Genomic DNA, 19,805 nt, shown 5'->3' on the forward strand with positions numbered 1-19,805 from the left:
AATTGATACCTTATTATTATTATTATTATTATTATTATTATTATTATTATTATTATTATTATTATTATTATTATTATTATTATTATTATTGTCATCATGCAAAGGACACTAAGACACTTAAACGTTGTCTAAGAGTGACTGGTAGAAATATCATAAATAACAAAGTAACATTACAACAGTGAATGGATCATCACATGTATCTAATCTGATAAGTATCATGCTATATGCCAGTGCTTCTCAAATGGGGGTACGTGTATCCCTAGGGGTACGTGATGGAAATACAGGGAGTACTTGAGAGAGAGAGAGAGAGAGAGAGAGAGAGGAAAATTGACAAATGAAAGCATTCAAAATATCTGGTTTTGTAATGTATAATTTTTTTTAGTTAAAAATGTTAATCACAAGAAGGTCCTGGGTTCCAGCCCTGGGGTGGACACTTGAGTCCTTTCTGTGTGGAGTTTGCATGTTCTCCCCGTGCTGTGTGGGTTTCCTCCGGCTTCCTCACACAATCCAAAAACATGACTGTTAGGTACGGAGTCCCAAGATTGCCCATAGGAGTGACTGTGAATGTGAGTAGTTGTCTGTGTGATGCTGTGCAATGGACTGGCGCCCTGTCCAGGGTGTTCCCCTGCCTAGCACCCAGTGTGAGCCGTAGATATGCACCGGCAGACCCCTGTGACCCTGAAAACAGGAACAAGCAGGTCTGAAAATGGATGGATGTTAATCACTGAATATTACCAGCAACTCACAAAACGACAACAAAAAACCACAAAATAAGTGAAAAATATACTGAATAATAAAAACGACAAGCAAACAACAACAAAATTACACCAAAAACACACACAATAAGAGAGAAAAATTCTTACTATAACCAGCAACACACAAAACGGCAACAAAGACACACTAAATGAGAGAAAAATACACAAGAACGAAATATACAAAAATAACAGAGAAACATACAAAATGACATAAGAAACAACCAAACAACACCAAACACACACACACACACACACACACACACACACACACACACACACACTCTCTCTGAGAGAGAATACCAACAACAAAAAAATACACAAAAACACACAAAATGATGATAGAAATGATCTTGATTAGAACATGAACTTAAAATACAAGGGTCACTGTTGGTCCCACATCAGGAAAACTATAGAAATAAATCTATTCAGGAAGCACTAAATACTGTTTCTTTCCATTTATTTACAAAGTGAGATTCTTTCAAATGTGTATCACTCATTAATTCCATCATTATGCCCGAGAGATGTTTTTTCATATTATTCTGGGCTGAATGTTGTAGTCAGACAAAGGGGTTTTTGGATTCAGAAATTAGAGAAAGGTTACTTAAGCTAAGAAAAAAATCAGTATAGCATAGAATTATTATTTAATCAAGTGTATTTAATCCTCAACCTGATTATATATATATATATATATATATATATATATATATATATATATATATATATATATATATATATATATAATTCACACCACAGCTTTCTTTACAGATTTTAATTTGCAGCAATTTGGGCAAAACCCCTTTTGTCTGGGAAAACATTTAAGACCCAAACATGACTTGACCTCACAGACACCTGACTGGTATTTCATCATCTCCTCCATATTTCATCCACAGCAGCTGCTCAAACACACCGTCACACTGCTGCACCAGTTCCAAAAACTTTGGGTCATATCAGTCTGAAAGAGTCACTGGTGGATCCAGTCGGATGTTCCTTAGGATGTAACTCTAACTGCACTGGGAATGTGTTACCTGTGAAAAAACAAAAACAAAAATGTTACATTTCATTCTGTGAATATGTGATACATATTTAATATTACTTATATTAAATTTAAATCATATTGATGCATTTGACTGCATATGTGCATACAATTAGCAAAACCTCTGAACCCATCTGGAACCACGCCTCATTATTCCATATGAAACTTAATAAAGTATTTCTTACTGTGTGAATGTATGTATACATATTAAGTAGTATTAACATTAATATGAAATTATATTGATACATTTCAATGCACGTGTGCATGCACTTAATAGAAAAAAACATGTGAATCCATCTGAAACCACGCATTAATTATTATGAAAGAAATATTAATAGAAAAAAATAATTCAACAAAAATAATAAGGCTAAAGCTGTGGTTCCCAAACAGGAGTACGTGTACCCCCAGGGGTACAGGAGCACATTGCAGGGGGTACTCAGAAATATTTAACAACTATTTTAAAAATAATCAGAAAATTTTTCTAGTTCTGTTTTAAGCTTTTATTTTTCTTTCTTTTATTTTTATTTTTTACTAATTCACCACAAATTAACAGTACAATTGCTCAATAAAATACTATATTTTCTTGTAATTTTTTTTTTTTAAAACAGGATTATTTTATGCTGTAGATGCTATTTTATCACACTTCTGACAATAGGAGACAATAATTAGCTATTTGCTTACTATTGAAGTAATCGCATAAAAGTTTCATGTTATATATACTGAATATATATATACAGTATATACAGCATATAAATCCAATTTAAATTACATTAATTGTTTTTAATTTTTAGATTAAGTATTAGAACCAATGATTGAGACACAGTTAGTGGTTTAGGAGAACCTGCTGTTCTACAAATGAAAAAAACATGTGATATTAATGGAGAGGGTACTTATGATATGAAGAGGGGGTACACATGATTTGACAAAAATGTAAAGGCTAAAGCATGGGCATTAGTGCTGAAATTAAAATATTCCATTAATTTTTGCATTTAAAACAGCCTGATTGACTTTGTCTTACACTAGATGAACTCCAGTAGCTGGGATTACACACTGCTGGAGTTTAAAATCAACCAAACCAGAAAGGCTGCGGTTCACTGAATGACCTATAGGGAGTGATAGTGCGTCCACTTTGCTAATTAATGTGAAGAAGAAGAGGTTCGCGTTGCCATGTTGGACAAACTTCCGCCACAGATAGGTGAATTAAAAAAATTAAAAATTAAAAATTAAAAATTAAAAATAATAATAATAATAATAATAATAATAATAATAATAATAATAATAATAATAATAATAATAATAATAATAAAGATGGGTAAAGAGCAATTGGACTGGTGTGAAAACAGTAACATCATTTTCAAACTTCAAATTTGCCTTTGCAAACTAAACTGGAACTATGAATGTGAATGTACACGTTAAGTTTATTATTTCATTTAAATGATCATCACTCTTTAATGTAAATTCTGGAAAAGATAACTACCTCATGTTTACTTCATCATCTTTTTGCACTACAATGATCTTATTTAGTCTTTTACATATTAGTCTTTAATCACTAGTTTATATTTTTAGTTGATTATTAATATTTATTGTTTATCTTGTACAGAGAGAGCACAGACAGTCTACCAAAGTTAAATTCCTTGTGTGTTAAAACACCTGAGGGGTATTCCATAAAGGAGGGTTAACAAACTCTGAGTCTATCCATAAACTCTGGGTCAACATACCCCGCGATGGAAAACTCTGGGTATCTGATTCCATTACAGCTGGTATGAAGTGAGTCAATCAACCCTGCCTTGGGTTGCTGACATGCACATGATAAAAAGACATCAAAGGATCAGAGATTACTCAAGCTGCCATGACAACAAAATGGAAAATAGTGATTTATTCACCTTGATGGTGAAATAAGCTGGTGTTTGAGGAATATGAGCCTGTTCTAAAGGTGTGTTCAGTCTTCAGTGACTATAGTGGCTTAAATCACCCGTAATTAGTCACACTTTTTGGTCGCTTCATCACTTTATTGCTTCAGTGACGTGACGAGCAGTAAATAATATGAATAAAATGTGTTTGAGGAGACGTGACAGCAGCATAGGATGTCTGCATAGAGAGTCCTCCTGTTACACTGGATATTAAGACAGTAACTGCCGCTTGATATCGAATCATTTATATTGATTTTTAATGTAATATTGTCACCAGAGTCATCTCGACATCCTAAAAAATGTCATAAAAAAACACTGAAGCGGGACGTGAACACGTGACCCATCGTTTCCAAGAGCAACATCACAAGTCACTGCGCCGTCATATCTTCAAAGACATGTGATCTACAGATTTAACTGTATAACAATATAAAACAACAATCATCTCCTTTATATTATCCACAGGTTTGTATTCAGGGAACTTTACTACAGATGTCAGTAGATGTTTTAATGCAGATCAACCTCTCAGTGACTTTCACTTAATGATCTGTATCCACAATGTTAGAAAGAAAACTAGTGTTTGCACAAAAAAAACAACATTAGTAATGATGTGAACACGTCTGTGGTGTGTGATGTCACTAATGTGTTTCAGAGAAAAGTGTTAAGGTTCATTAAAGTGTTCAGAAAATTACAGGCTGTTATAAATATTTTGATACTACAGTTAAAATGATTGTTTGATAGGATAAAGGTAAACAAAACAAAGTGCATTTTAACCCACTGTTTTCTGTTAATTGCAGATGTTTCCCCACAAATATTATCACTATAAGAAGTCTTTTATTTATTCCAGGGGGATATTACTTACATTACAGCCGCTCAAAACATATTACAAATAAAAAGAATAAACAAAGAAAGAAAGAGAAGAAAAAACGTACATAATTAAGTAAAAGTCACATTACAGTAGTAAAAAATAAAATGAGATAAATAATAATAATACAACAATCAAAGCTATGAGGTTCAATTCAATTCAGCTTTATTTATATAGCGCCAATGACAACAAAAGCCATCTCGATGTGCTTTCAAAATATAAAATTCGTAATAAAAAGGAAAAAAACCCAACAAATCCAAAGGTAACAGTGATAAATTGTATTAAGTCGGCCGTTTAAAAAAAAAAAAAAAAAAAGGAAAACTAGTGGAAGAGGGCAAAATAAGACATTTCACTAAACAACGACAAACCTGAGGGTGTAAGTGTGGGAAAATGACAAATTTCATAGAATTTAATGTCGGGAAAACATCCGCTGTATCTGGCAACTCAAACACTCGCTGAACGCTGCTTCCTGACTGCAGGTGAGGTTTTAGAACCCTGTTTATAAAACAAATGTTTTTAAACGGATCATTTAAAATAACTCACTGTTGTTAAAGGTTGTGTTGTAATAACTAAACACTGTTGACTTTATATCTGACTGTTTAGTTTAAATCAGCTGAAGCTTCCTCAACCAGTTAAACAACGTAGGACCAAACCATAGTTTATTAGAGTCAGTAGTGTGTGATATTTAATGTGTGTCAGATTAGCAGCGATGTCGGTGCTTTACTCCTATTTTTAATATGAGATTGGGATTATATGAGTTTAATTTAGTCTGTTAACCTGTTTCACACTGAGCAACTTTTACATAATGACCACATGTTCTATATCAGTTGTGTCAAACTCATGGCTCCTGGGCCAAATCCGGCCCTTTAGAGAAGTGTTTCTCAAATGGGGGTACGTGTACCCCTAGGCACTACGGGGGTACTTCAGAGAGAGAGAGGAAAATTAACAAATGAAAGCATTGGGGTTTTATAATGTTTATTTTTAGTTAAAAATGATAATCGTAAAAAATATTACCAGCAACTCACCAAACGACAACAAAAACACAAAATAAGATAAAAAAATATATATACTGAATAATAATAAGAACAAACAACAACAAAATACACAAAATGACACACACACACACACACACACTATGAGAGAAAAATACTTACCATTACCAGCAACACATAAAACTACAACAAAGTAAACTAAACTAAATGAGAGAAAAATACACAAGATCACCACGAAATACACAAAAATAACCGAGAAACAAACAAAACGACATAAGAAACAACCAAACGACACCAACAATACACACACTGAAAACACACAGAACAAACAACAGAATACACAAAATTACACAAAATGATTATGATTTTGATTAGAACTGGAACTGAAAATCCAAAGGTCAATGTTGGTTCCACATCAGGAGGGAGATGACTTGCTCTAAATACTGTTTCATTCCACTTATTTACAAAATCAGATTTTTTAAAATGTGTGTTATCACTCATTCATTCCATTATTATGCTCTATAGCTGTTTTTTCACAGTATTCTGAGAAAAATGTCGTCGAACAAAGGGGAGACTTGGATTCAGAAATAAGAGAAAGGTGGTACTTTAGCCAAAAAAAGTTAGAGCATCAAATTCAGCACCATTAAAGAAGTAAAAATGATCGGGAAAAAAACATGAAACGTTTTGTAAATGAGAAACTAATTCAGCTGTAGATATCTCAGCCCTTTATATACAAAAAATTAAAAAATAAAATCCACATTATTTGCAGAGCTCAGTTTTTCAGTTGTTATATTACATGACGACAGTAGTAAATAAAGGGATAAAGCGCTATTTAAATCAAGTTAATTTCAGTCAATATTTTTTCTCAAAAGGGTGATATAAATCTTGATATTTTTTTTTATTTCAATAAAGTCTAACTAGAAAACAATTCTTGGTTAAATTAGCTGATGCAATTATTAACAAAGAGCTGCACAATATGTGCCACTTTTGTCTTTTTCTAGTGTAAGGGACAGCACGTGTGAGTGAGTTTTGTAGTGTGGCTTGTTTAGGTCCAGGTTAGAACACACAGCTGTTCTGAGAACTCCTAAAATGCGTATTTTATGACTAAATAAGCTATAAAATAAAAATAAATCAATATCAATAATCAGTTTTCAATATTGCCAAAATGGAAAACTCAATATATTTTAAATATTGATATATTTCCCAGCCCCACTCAAGACAAACACATTTCTTTTTTTTTTTTTGTCTGCACATGCTGTCAAAGGTCAACACTACAAGAAGTGCAATCTTTTTTAGACAGCAATGCATTTTTAGTTTTTTTTTGTTTTGTTATTGCAATTAAATAAATTGCATTATTTTTCCTAAGGAAGGGTAAGAAACACTTTATTAAAGGGAGAATATAAAAAGAGAGAGCAGTGTTACACCTAGGTGAGGGGGGGGGGGGGGGGGGAGGTGGAGGGGGAAGAGAGCAGGGAGGAGCGATTCAAGGTAGAGAAATGGAAGCGTGGGGAAGAGTTGATTACTGTAAAGTGAGATGTGAAGTTGTCGACGTGAGGCTTAACTATAATGGTGGTGGTTGTGGGCAGAGGGAAGGAGTGAGTGGTAATAACTGAAACAGGTTTTTGGGATCAACGTGTCTAAAGTTAAGCCCACTACAAGTTTTATCCCACAGTCCAAGGCATGCTAGTGCATCGTAGACTGATGTATGTGCAAGAAACTGCCACTGTAAACCCAAGCGCTGCCCCGGACTCGAGGACGCAGCCAGAATAGCAGAAAGAGCGGGGGCCAGGGAGCCCAGGCAACCCCCCCCCCCCCGGCCGAGCAGCCCCCCAGACACCCCCTAGACACCAAGCCGAGAGGCTGCCACCGCCCCCTCATACACACCTGAGAAAGCACCCAGTAGCCGAGGAGCCAGCGCACTCCGCCACCGCCCCCAACCCCAAGGTCCCCCAACGACATCCATCCCACCACCCCAACCCCACCCCCGCACCCAATCCCCCAAGGGGAGGGCCCAGAGAGCCCACCGCCCGAGACCCCAGCAGAGGGGCCAAGGCCCACGCCCAGCAGACAGCCAGAGCCGTGACAAATGGGCAGCTGGCGGGCACCCGTCAGTGGGCCCAGAGCCAGCAGGGACCGGACCCCAGGCCAGAATGACCCGGAATAGAAGCAGCACCGGGAGCAGCACGACCGAGGACAACGACCACACCCCCGGCCGCCCTGGGCAACGAGGGGATGCTGCACGCCGCACCCCCAGCCCCCAGGCGCACCGACCCAGCCCCCCAGAGCGCCCCAGGTCACCCTTTTTTGACACCGCCAGCGCGATGCGCCTCAGTTATTACTAAAGTCCCCCCCGCCGCCCCACCCACCCCCAAGGGCCCAGGCAGACCGCCACACCAGCATGCGGGGCGCGTAAATCAGAGGCGGTTCTTTGGGTACCGCCCAAGCAGGGGCCACCCCACGCCGCACCCACTGGTATGCAGGAGCGCGGCCCGCACCACCCGCCCTGGAAGACCCCCGCCAGGACCGGCCAAGCCAGCGGCCAAACCTGCCGGTCCCCAAGAGCACCCCCCGAGATCGGGAACCCTCAAGGGCGAGACCCCGGGCGAAGCCCCCCGGGGAGAACCCCCTCCCAACCCAGCCCACGAACCGGCCACAGTCAAGCAGGACCGCACAGCCCCAGATGGCGCAAGGACAGTAGCCCAGGCCCCGCCGGCCACCGAACAGCGCAAACCAAAAGGCAATGCCACTCACCGGCGCGCGAGCGACCAGCGGCCGCCACCGCAGGAAGGAGGCATTCCAACGGCACCCACCCAGTGCGGAACAGCAGTCCCCAACTAAGGGCGCCCCGGACCCACCCACCGATCCGCAGATAGCAGGACAGACCTACCAGGCAGCCGACGGCAACCGCACCCACCGGAACAGCTAGCACCGCCCCCCCAGCAAACAGCATCATCTTGAAGCGCCAAGCAACCCCGCCCCAACCCTGCTACAGACCCCCAGCACCCCCTAGTGCGCCCACCCCCCACACCGGCAAGGCAGGCCGCCCCGGGCCCGCACACACCGAGGACAGCCCCCGACCAGGAGACGAGACAAGAACCAAGCCACACTCATAGGGAAGAGGCACCCGCACTCCCCGCCGGGCCGACACCGGCCGGAGAGACCCCACGAAGAGAACCCCCAGCAGCACCCCCCCCACGCCTCCCGAGACCCACCGCTCCACCGTGCCCGACCGCACTATCCTGATGTATTTGCATTCTACACGGTGGCCCAGCCATCAACAGAGGGATCAGGCCCCCACCCGACAGGCCCAAATATGTGATCCGAGACAAACACATTTCTATCCAAAGATGATTGAAACTCACCATACTGTGAGATTAATGTTATTGATTCATATTTCATGCCTTTTCTTTGGAAGTCCGTTTGTCTTTGGAAGCTTTGGAACCAGCCGACCTTGCATTGATAGCAGGATATTGAAATATGTTCGTCCTGTGCTTTGGTATTTCTGAGTTATGCTGATGCTGGTCTAGACTCTTTAACTCTACTTTTTGACAGTGTTTGCTTTGAAGAGTTTGTATCAATAGCTGTGAGATGAAACTAATATTTACTTTATCTGTGTGTGTGTTTGTTTTAGGGGTGCTGTTCTCAAATATGTTTGGCTTTGATCTATTTGTTAAGGGACACCAGAGCCTCAGCGGCCTCCATAGAGTGGAGCAGTGAAGGCTTCACCAATGGACCCTGAGGTGTCGGTGCTGCTGCACTGTGCTCAGTGGAAGGGGCTGCTGCAGACTCAGGTCCATGTGGAGCTTTCTGAGCGGTAGGAGCACAAAGCCTTAAAGGGTACCTGTAGTGAAAATGTACCAGTATATAACAAAAATATTTATTGTATTGCCAATAAACAAAATATGTGCATCTTTTTACTAAAAACACACATTGAAAGGACTTTGTAGAATGATTTTATACCTTCTCGCAGAAAATATGCAGAGTCGCCATTTTGGACAGGGTATGATGCACTTTTGTTGATTCCTGTTAGCTGTTGCTAGGCAACACTGTTCCGTTGGTCTACAGTTTCTGAACAATGGCAAAGTGTAAAGCTAACGGTTGCTAAAACAACAAGAGGAAAAAACCCACAGAAACATTTCCTTTGCGTTCTCTAAGCATAATAACAACACTAAGTCAGAGTTATCCAGATGTTGGCTCCATAACATCGGTACGGGATACACACTTAAAACGCTTCCGTTTGGATGACATTTGGTGATATGTGAGGACCACAAAGCCAAAGTTACGTCTGAAATCAGACCAGGTAGCGACAGAATTCCTTCACAGAAAGTCTCAATGTAGCTTGTAAACATACTTGTTCAGGGCACTGCTACATTTCTGTTTACAGGGGATATTATGGGCAGGTGTCATGGCACTAACCGTACCCCCACCAGATTGTTCCCTCCTACTTCCTGTTTACTGTTCATTAGGGCTCCGTCAGGTCCTGATCCTCTGCTCATCCTCCCATCAATGAACAGATATCCTTTCACGCAGCTTTCATCACAGTTGTTAACCATATTTGTGCACTTCCAACACCAAACTACACAGTCTCGTTTCCGCTGGTAACAGCTCTGTTCGTTAGGCTAATTGTGATGTTGAGTCGGCGCAGGGAGACATAGAAGAAGCAGGTAGTTGGTGAGAAAGGTGATATTTAATCCTCTCCTAATATACAACCTGTATGCTGCACTTTTATCACTGAGGGAGGGGATACACACGGCTGCTTAACACTGAGAGCTATCAGAAAAACTACATTTCCCACAATGTAAACAGACCTGTTATGCCTCTACCTCCCACAATGCACCAGTTATTTAAAGCAACAGGCTGTGCGGATCAACAAAAGCACATCTCATCTTGTCCAAAATGGCGACTCTCCATAGTTTATGCCAGAAAATATAAAATCCTTCTAAAAAGTTCTTTTAATGTGTTTTTTATATATACAGTATAAAAAGGTGCACATATCTAGTTTATTGATGATACATTAAACACGTTTTGCTATACACATTTTTCCTACAGGTACCTGTTAAAATACCAAACACAGTCACAACCTTTCTACAGCTTGAGCTTTTGTTCTCTCAGGTTCAACAGGCAGACAGATCCGGCTCTGGAGCGCCACATAGAGGAGGTTTGGACGGCGCGGCTAGCCAAGGAGCCGTGGCTTTTTAATGGCACCAAATTCCGGTTGCATTCCTTCAGCTTGATGCCTTCCAAACATCCACTCTGCCCTCACGAGGACCAGACCAGACAAACCCAGTGTGACAGTGACCTGTGTGCTGCTCAGAGCGAGACCAAGCTGACAAACTGCATGAATGACCTGCAGAGAGAAAGTAAAGGAGATGTTCCCTCCATTAGACCACTCCTCACACTCACACTGGGGCTCACATGCTACAAAGACTATCTGGGAACCAACTGGTCGAGTCAGGTGGAGGAGCTCCGTCAGCGTGGAGAGGTGGAGTATGGTGATCCTCTGGCACTGCTGGCCCAGCCTCTGGGAGTTGGTGCTGTGCTGTTCACGCACGATGGACATGTGGTGCTGATCAGGAGGAGCCAGAGGGTGGCGGAGGCTGGAGGGCAGCTGGACATTCCCGGTGGTCACCCAGAGCCCGAGGTAGGATGGATGATGGATGGATGCGGGGTCAGAGATGTGCTTAGTATGATATGTGTGTTGTTGTCTTGTTCAGGCAGTGAGTGAGTGTCCGGTGACCATGGCAACGCTGCAGCAAAGACCAGAGGCCGTCGTCTCAGAACTTTTCTCCTCCGTGTGTGCAGAGATCAGAGATGAGGTAGAAACTCAAGAGTTCCTTTGGACTTCAAACATGTCTTTCTATGCACTGGTACCGGAAAACAGTCTATGGGGCGGATTCACTAAAGGTTTTCATGTATTAAAACATGTGCAAACGTCATCGCATGCACTAGAGTTGGGTGATATATCAAGATTCAAAATATATCGTGTTGTCTATTTTGGCAATATCGAAAATTATAATATTGCCTAGATCGAGATATATATTTTATAGTTTATTTTGATTTAAAATACTTGTTTTAGGAGTCGCTGCTTTCACTACTTCTCAGAACGGCATAAAAAGCTCCGTTAGATGGATTTCTGAGTGCGTCGTAACCCAGACCTTCCCCTAAACAAGCCACACTACAGAACTCACTCACACGTGCTGTCCCTTAGAGGAGAAAAAGCCAAAAGTGACACCTATTGTGCAGCTGTTTGTTAATACAGCTGCACAATAGACAGACGCTAAATGTGTCTGTCATTTAGCGTCAGCAAATATAATTTAGAATTGTCTTTAAAATTAAAAATCTTGAGATTTATACTGTATGTATATTGCCATTTTAAGAAAGAATGTTAAGATATGAGTTTTTGTCCATTTCGCCCAGCCCTACCGCGCACTAATAAGGGGTAAAAACCCAAGGGAATTAGGACTGTGCGTGTTCTGTGCGTCTTATATCTTCATATCTTTCCTTGCTATACAGTATACCATTTATCTGCTCATCACACAGTGACAGTTGAACCTGCTGCTCCATTTCCAACAGCAGGTTCTCCTCCACTGGATGGCCACCGGTTTTATTTGCTGATGATTTATCAAAAGCAACTTCTTCCTTTATTTTGCGCTTTATATCCTGCCATCTTCGATGTACTTTAGCTGCTGTTCTCCTAGTTTTCCTGCAGCAGTAACTCTCTCACTGATTTCCTCCCATATTGTGTTTCTCCAGGTAACACTGAGATGTCTTTGCTGTAATTTAATCATGTGTTTATTTGCTTCTTCTAACAACACTTATAATTCTGCTGCTTCAAATTAAATGTTTTGCTTCCGCACACTCAGCTCTCCTTCCCATGCACGTTTGTAATAAGATGCACTAAATGCTCCTTTAAATAGGGCAGCCTCAACTACTTCTGTTCGCACGCAAATTATTGCTGCAATCTTAATGCATTTCTGGCAGCAGGTGAGGAAACTGCGTTACCGAAGGATTTAGGGACTAAGTGGATTACCAGCCTTTATTTCAGATATTAGTGAATCTGCCCTAAAGCCTTTGTACCTGTGCTGAACCTTTGTGTGCAGGTTAATGTTCCTTTGTGCTCTCTGACTGCTCCAATCCTGATGGGTGTGGCTCTGAATCACACCAGCGCTGGAAGGCCAAGTGCAGAATTTTATGTCAGGTACTCGTTTGTTTTTGTCTTTTGATCCAGACTGTGAGGGTTCTTTTTCAGTGGTTACTATAGTTTGGATGTTATTTTAACATCACACGTGTGTTACAGGCAGTTTGAGCTCGTTTGTAAAGCACAATAAGTTAACATGCAACATAACACCTTGCAGACCACAGAGGAGGAGCTCAGGGAGCACCGGAGCATTGCTGACCACACATTGGTTACTCAGTCATTATTGTCCACGACTCACTGTGAAGCTTATAGAATACAGAAGAAAAATACTTTGACGCAGACCATAGAGCTTGGCAATATATATATTTTGTTTTAAAATACTCATTTTAGGAGTCACTGCTTTCACTACTTCTCAGAAGAGCAATAAAATGTGTGTCTGTGCCTCAAATATCTCTGGTGTTCAGGGACAGACAGAGCTCATACTTGCTACACAGCTGCAGTTTGGTTCAAAGCCACGTGGGATTTGTTTGGACTGAAATAGTCCATTTAATGAATAATTTCATTAAAAAAATTGTTTTTGCCGGAGCCTTTAGTCACATGGCGCACTACAGCCAATCACTGCACACCGTAGTCACGGTGTAGTCACGTGTGTGCACTACAGCCTGGCGTGCACCCGAGCCAGCAAACACTGTTTGTGTGTGCATGCATCATTTTGGCTCCAAAAACACACAAAATAAGTCCAAAACACAAACATGACAGAGAAATACACCAAACGACAACAAAAAATATGAAAATGAGTAAAAAACAAAGAACTAAATATTGATACAAAATATACACAAAATGACATCAGAAATGCACAAAACTACAGCAAAAAAGCTACAAAAATAAGAAAAATAACTCCAGAATCACTACGATGGCAACAAAAAACAATAATTACACAAAAAGGGCACAAAAAGAAAACAGAAAGATACAAATATACACATAATGACTCCAAAAAACATACATTACAGAAAAATACACCAAACAAAAAAATAACAAAAATTAGTAAAAAAACAAACACATTTATCATGCACATGTCCCATAGAATTAAACCAGGGAAATCACCCACAAATAAACCCCTTTATAACACTACAGAGTATGTACACCTCTTTGTACATCCAACCTTCAAACACATACTCATTTGGCCATAATTGACAACTCTACTTAAGCTCCTCCCACTATATGAATACATACTTCTGACGAGCACTGTACTAGTAACACATAAAATTAAAAACTCAGTTCTAAGGTTTTGAACCTCAGGGATTCTAAATTTGATGCCTATTTGACAGTAACCTGGCATCACCATATTGGAAAATCCAATATGGCTACCTATGAATATAATTTAACATTGTCCATGTACAACTGAAAATGCCTTTATTTTACAACACAGAAGCCCGACATCTCAGATCAAGGTATCCTTAATCTACTGTTGGTAAATAAATGTGTCTGTGTGGAATTTTACATCAGCAAATTTAACTCTGAATAGTTTTTCTGCTCAGACGTAATATGAATTTAAATTATCGAGATTTATATCAAATATTGCCATTTTGAGAAAAAATATTGAGATATGAGTTTTGGTCCATTATTCCCAGTCTAGCAGAAAGTTTATTTGATGCTGTGGTCACATGAAATTTAGATTTAGTCTAAGTTTTAGTTTAATGAAAACATTTACATGTGGATTATATATGCCATTGTATTGAATAACCTGGTAAATGTACTGCCTGAACATTGGTTTGAGAGATCTGATTGGCTAAGTTTGAAAGATCCTTTTCATATTGTTTTCTACTCAGTTTGACAAATTAGCCAAGCCTGAGCTCGATTGAAAGCAGTAAAAAAAGGTCAAAATAAAGCATGACTGGCTTATAATAGTACCATGCAGATCTATGGCCAGAGAATCACTCAATGATTATCCTATTGATTGATGTGATAGTCAGCGTTGTACCTGATTGTGGTCATATTTCGGTCAAACATGAACTGAACGTCCTGTATATTGGTCTGATCAATGTTATTGTGAGTGCGTTCATATTGGTTGTTCACCTTTGTTCAGCACAGTGCCATATACAGTGGGGCAAAAAAGTATTTAGTCAGCCACCAATTGTGCAAGTTCTCCCACTTAAAAAGATGAGAGGCCTGTATTTTTCATCATAGGTATAACTCAACTATGAGAGACAAAATGAGAAAAAAAAATCCAGAAAATCCCATTGTAGGATTTTTTAAAGCATGAATTGGTAAATCCCTCTGTAAAACAAGTATTTGTTCACCTACAAACAAGCAAGATTTCTGTCTCTCACAGACCTGTAACTTCTTCTTTAAGAGGCTCCTCTGTCCTCCACTCATTACCTGTATTAATGGAACCTGTTTGAACTTGTTATCAGTATAAAAGACACCTGACCACAACCTCACACAGTCACACTCCAAACTCCACTATGGCCAAGACCAAAGAGCTGTCAAAGGACACCAGAAACAAAATTGTAGACCTGCACCAGGCTGGGTAGACTGAATCTGCAATAGGTAAGCAGCTCTGTGTGAAGAAATCAACTGTGGGAGCAATTATTAGAAAATGGAAGACATACAAGACCACTGATAATCTCCCTCCATCTGGGGCTCCACGCAAGATCTCACCCCGTGGGGTTAAAATGATCAGAAGAAAAAATCCCAGAACCACATGGGGGGACCTAGTGTATGACCTGCAGAGAGCTGGGACCATAGTAACAAAGGCTACCATCAGTAACACACTACGCCACCAGGGACTCAAATCCTGCAGTGCCAGTAGTGTCCTCCTGCTTAAACCAGTGCAGTCGTCGTGTTTGGAGGAGAAAGAACACATAGCTACTGTAAAGCATGGGGGTGGTAACATCATGCTTTGGGGCTGTTTCTCTACAAAGAGACCAGTATGACTGATCCGTGTAAAGGAAAAAATTATGGGGCCATGTATCATGAGATTTTGAGTGAAAACCTCCTTCCATCAGCAAGGGCATTGAAGATGAAACGTGGCTGGTCATTCAGCAATGATTCCAAACACACCGCCCGGGCAACAAAGGAGTGGCTTTGTAAGAAGCATTTCAAGGTCCTGGAGTGGCCTAGCCAGTCTCCAGATCCAAACCCCATAGAAAATCATTGGAGAGATTTGAAAGTCCATGTTGCCCAGCGAGAGCCCCAAAACATCACTGCTCTAGAGGAGATCTGCATGGAGGAATGGGCCAAAATACCAGCAAAGAAATGTGAAAACCTTGTGAAGACTTACAGAAAACGTTTGACCTCTGTCATTGCCAACAAAGGGTACATTACAAAGTATTGAGATTAACTTTTGTTCTTCACCAAATACTTATTTTCCAGCATAATTTGCAAATAAATTCATAAAAAATCCTACAATGTGATTTTCTGGATTTTATTGCTTCTCATTTTGTCTCTCATAGCTGAGGTATACCTATGATGAAAATTACAGGCCTCTCTCATCTTTTTAAGTTGGTGGCTGACTAAATACTTTTCCCCACTGTACATAAAGCCTTTAATGTGAAAACCAGGCTAAAACACATCGTAAACAGGCTTTAATATGCAGAGGGGAAAACACCAAATCTGGCAACACCAGGCAATGCAGAGTCATCTGCTGCATGCATCACCAAATGAAGGCTGCATGCTGCATTCAAGGTACCTTGGAATTCAGACATCAGAGCTGGGAACGACGTTACAGCCGAGTTATTAGCATTCCATCAGCAGCTCTATCTTAGATTCTGTCTCCTTAAACTTTATGAAAAGGTAACATCTACTGGACTTTGTTTTTAACAGTTTTAAATGATGAGGGTTTTACTATTTTAGGTTGTGATTTGTTTTTAGAACAGTATTGTTTTATTTAGTCCATTCAAGCAGCCAGTTTTTGAGAATATACTGTACTAGGGTGAAAGCTGCAGCTTCTACTACTGGGGACTGAATGGGTTCAACAATGGGGAAAGGCCAGGATTCAGAGGCAGATAAAAAACAAACTATGAACTAGTTCATTTGTTCAAAAATGTTCATTTTGAATTATGAACTGAACTTTGAAGTAGTTTGTGTTGAAAGTGAACTTTCCCAGCACTGGTGGTAGTTGTAGAAATCCACATATTCTTTCTGCATATTTTGTTTCTGCAGATGAACAAGCTGATTGAACATGATTGATGTTGTACGTTGACTAATTGGTGGAGTGTCTGTCCATCTCAGAGGTTGTTGTCACAGATTCAGACCTACCAGTGCAGCAGTAAGTGTGTGTTTGATTGCTAGCTATAGTTTATAATGATGTCATGTGATCCTACCCATGTGCCTTCAGCTGCTCACTGACGTCAGATGAAGTCAGATCTTTGTACTGGAAAGGAGGAGCGGAGGCCCATGAGTCCACAGACATCGTCTTCCTCAGCCGAACGGTCAGTGTGATGCAGTTATAACATGTGATCACACAGTAAATGTTCAACTCTAAACAGTAACTAAACTAAACTCTGCTGAAAACAAATGTATTTGGATATGAACTTAAGTTGTGTTGATTGATTCTTGTCCAAACCTTGACATTTTAGTCAAATTACTTAAATCTATCATATTTTGTTATTAAAATGTGAGAATGACTGCCCTCTATGGGTTGAAACATGGCTATTATAATTACATTTTGCTATTGGCTGAAAATCATACGTGTCAATTTTGGATTTGAAAATATGGGATATATTCTGTTGCCCGCTACAAGTCGTCCTACCACCCAACGAAGCTCCACTATCCCTTATAGTGTACAAGAAATCTAAAATACCCTGTGTCAACCACTTACTAAATACAATTAGGTAATTAGAATCTGGTAGACCTTTGTTGACTTTGAAATGCTTTGAACATTCCTACATTATAATACAGCCGAAATGAAAACATGTAAGGGTATATAAAGCATTTTTTTTAATGAATTATACTTACATTGTATATTTACTGTTAATTTCATGTTGCGTGTCTTTAATTTAGACATTAACATTTATTTTCATTACAAATTTTCTTTTAATTTCTCATGCTCACTCATGTGGTTCTCTGGTTTTCACTTATGAGACACATTTGTTGCAGACTTTACATTCTTTTTTTTTTTTTTTTCTATATTTGTGACGTTTGTGCTTGGTCGATTTTTCATGGTGACTTACGTGGTTCCTTCCCCCGTGATAGACACTAAAATCTCAGTTACTAATCTAAAAGAACATGTAGCTGTGTCCCATCCTGATGGTCTTTAGGAAGGTAAACTCTCCCATTTTTCAAGGTAGTTACACAAGTTATTATTTTTTCAACGGAACGTCCTCTTACATCCCTCTATCTCTCTTCTTAGTTGTATTCGTGTTTGGTGTTGCTGTCCTCACTAATCTAATCTCGTGAGAACTGCCACCCAGACAGAGGCTGAGGAATGTTTTTATTTATCTATCTTTTAATTATTACTACATTATAATCAGTGACGTGCCGTGACCACTAGGGTTGGGTAGGTACGTTGCAAATCGATACCACCAATGACAATTTCATATGTTTCTGCTGTCAAGTGTTAATTTAATTCAAATCAATTTTATTTGTATAAAGCAATTTCCAACAGTCATCTCAATGCACTTATCAAAATATAAAATTCATAATAAAGAAAAAACCCAACAAGATCCACATGAACAAGCATTTAGCCATCTAACAAAATCAACATCATAAACACCATTAAAGAAACATAAACAATTATTTAATATAGCCTCCATACTCTCCCAACAAGATATATCTCATGACACGACAGCACATCTGTTGTTGGAAACACAGAAACACAGAGACGCTCTCTACGCTGCCTTTGGACATAAATGGTTGTCATCTTGGGGAACTGACTGCGCATGCGCAAACACATAAAATCACGCAATGGGAACGGAGGCAGAGGAGCAACGTGCCTTTGGGAGGGGGCGTGGCCTCCTCCTGCCTTACAGCGGAGTGAAAAAAAAAAAAGACTGCAGTTGTTCCAGGAAGTAACGCTGTTTAGTAATTTGGGCTATGAAACGCACAAAATGCTGACACTTTCAAACTTATAGGTACTGTAGGCTGTTGGAAATGGAAAAGTAAATAATTTATAATTATATTATAATTAAAACAAATAATCAATTCACCCTTGGGTAGGCACTGCCTACCTTGCCTACCCTGACGGCACGTCACTGATTATAATACAGGACATTCATGGGAGAAAACTAATACAGGAGGATGGTGGGAAAGAGGGGTAAAATACGGGAGTTTTCAGGCCAAAACGGGGTGCTTGACATATATGAAAATGGTGATTTGTGGTGTTTTGGTGGCTGTTGTTTCCACCCCTCCTATAAAAACTACTACCTGTTGTGACTCTATAATCTGTAGCGAGTAGGTTTGATTGAGATGATTATGAATGGAGAGTTTTAGATAATATTGAGTAGATAGGAAGAGGTAAAATAACAAATGACATGTACTTGCATTTCTGTAATTAAGTACATTTTCTGTTTACTAGTATTTAAAAAAAAAATCACGACTTTTACTTTTTGGAAGTATTGTACATCGCTACATTTTAATTTGCATCCATAACTGAGTTAAATATTGGCCAAAAAAAGAGAAATGTGCATATTTCCAGACACTTAGCAGCCTGACACCCGTTGTCATTAGAGAACGTAATTGTTATTGACCTTCTGAGGATAAAAAAGAATTGCAATTTAATTGTAATTGGAAAAAATGCTGGCAACTGTAATTGTAAACTGTAATTGAACATGGGTAATTGAACACGTAATTGTAACTGAAAAATGTAATTGACCCCAACCCTGGTTGGAGCGATGATCTAAAGCTGTGGAATGTATTAACAGGAGCTTGAGCAGCTGCACAGGAGCAGCCCACTGTGGTCAGAGCTGTGTCCCTCAGCTAAAGGAGCTGTGATGCTCTACCAGAGGGTCAGACCTGATGGAGACCAGAGCATGCTGCACAAGGGCACCACTGCACACTGAAGAAGAATAAACACCACTGGTCAACACTGCTGGTATAAACAGTTGTTTTTTTAAATGAAGACATTGTACAGTAAAACAAACTTTACATTGAATAAACTATTTTGCATAGAAAAA

General features: G+C 39.8%; 1 protein-coding gene across 2 annotated transcripts; it reads left to right on the plus strand.

Annotated features, from left to right (window-relative positions):
• Window positions 1-5,003: 5,003 nt before the first annotated feature.
• On the plus strand, window positions 5,004-19,805 carry LOC114471135 (uridine diphosphate glucose pyrophosphatase-like). Of its 2 annotated transcripts, none has more exons than XM_028459737.1 (7): window positions 5,004-5,039; window positions 9,184-9,366; window positions 10,665-11,193; window positions 11,267-11,368; window positions 12,653-12,750; window positions 17,030-17,123; window positions 19,554-19,805. In XM_028459737.1, exons 2-7 carry the CDS (start codon window positions 9,281-9,283, stop codon window positions 19,689-19,691), a joined length of 1,047 nt encoding a protein of 348 aa, XP_028315538.1. In that variant the 5' UTR covers window positions 5,004-5,039; window positions 9,184-9,280; the 3' UTR covers window positions 19,692-19,805. The 2 variants fall into 2 exon arrangements, with proteins under 2 accessions (XP_028315538.1, XP_028315539.1); XM_028459738.1 differs by having other exon boundaries at window positions 9,228-9,366.

This window comes from Gouania willdenowi, chromosome 10 (assembly GCF_900634775.1).
Source record: "Gouania willdenowi chromosome 10, fGouWil2.1, whole genome shotgun sequence".
Classification (NCBI taxonomy): domain Eukaryota; kingdom Metazoa; phylum Chordata; class Actinopteri; order Blenniiformes; family Gobiesocidae; genus Gouania; species Gouania willdenowi.

Bases quoted from the DNA above. Each gene is read 5' to 3' on its own strand.
- LOC114471135 (XM_028459737.1), top strand. From the start codon at position 9,281: ATGGACCCTGAGGTGTCGGTGCTGCTGCACTGTGCTCAGTGGAAGGGG. The intron at 11,194-11,266 runs GTAGGATGGATG...TGTCTTGTTCAG, and splicing joins GTGGTCACCCAGAGCCCGAG to GCAGTGAGTGAGTGTCCGGT. The intron at 11,369-12,652 runs GTAGAAACTCAA...CTTTGTGTGCAG, and splicing joins GTGCAGAGATCAGAGATGAG to GTTAATGTTCCTTTGTGCTC.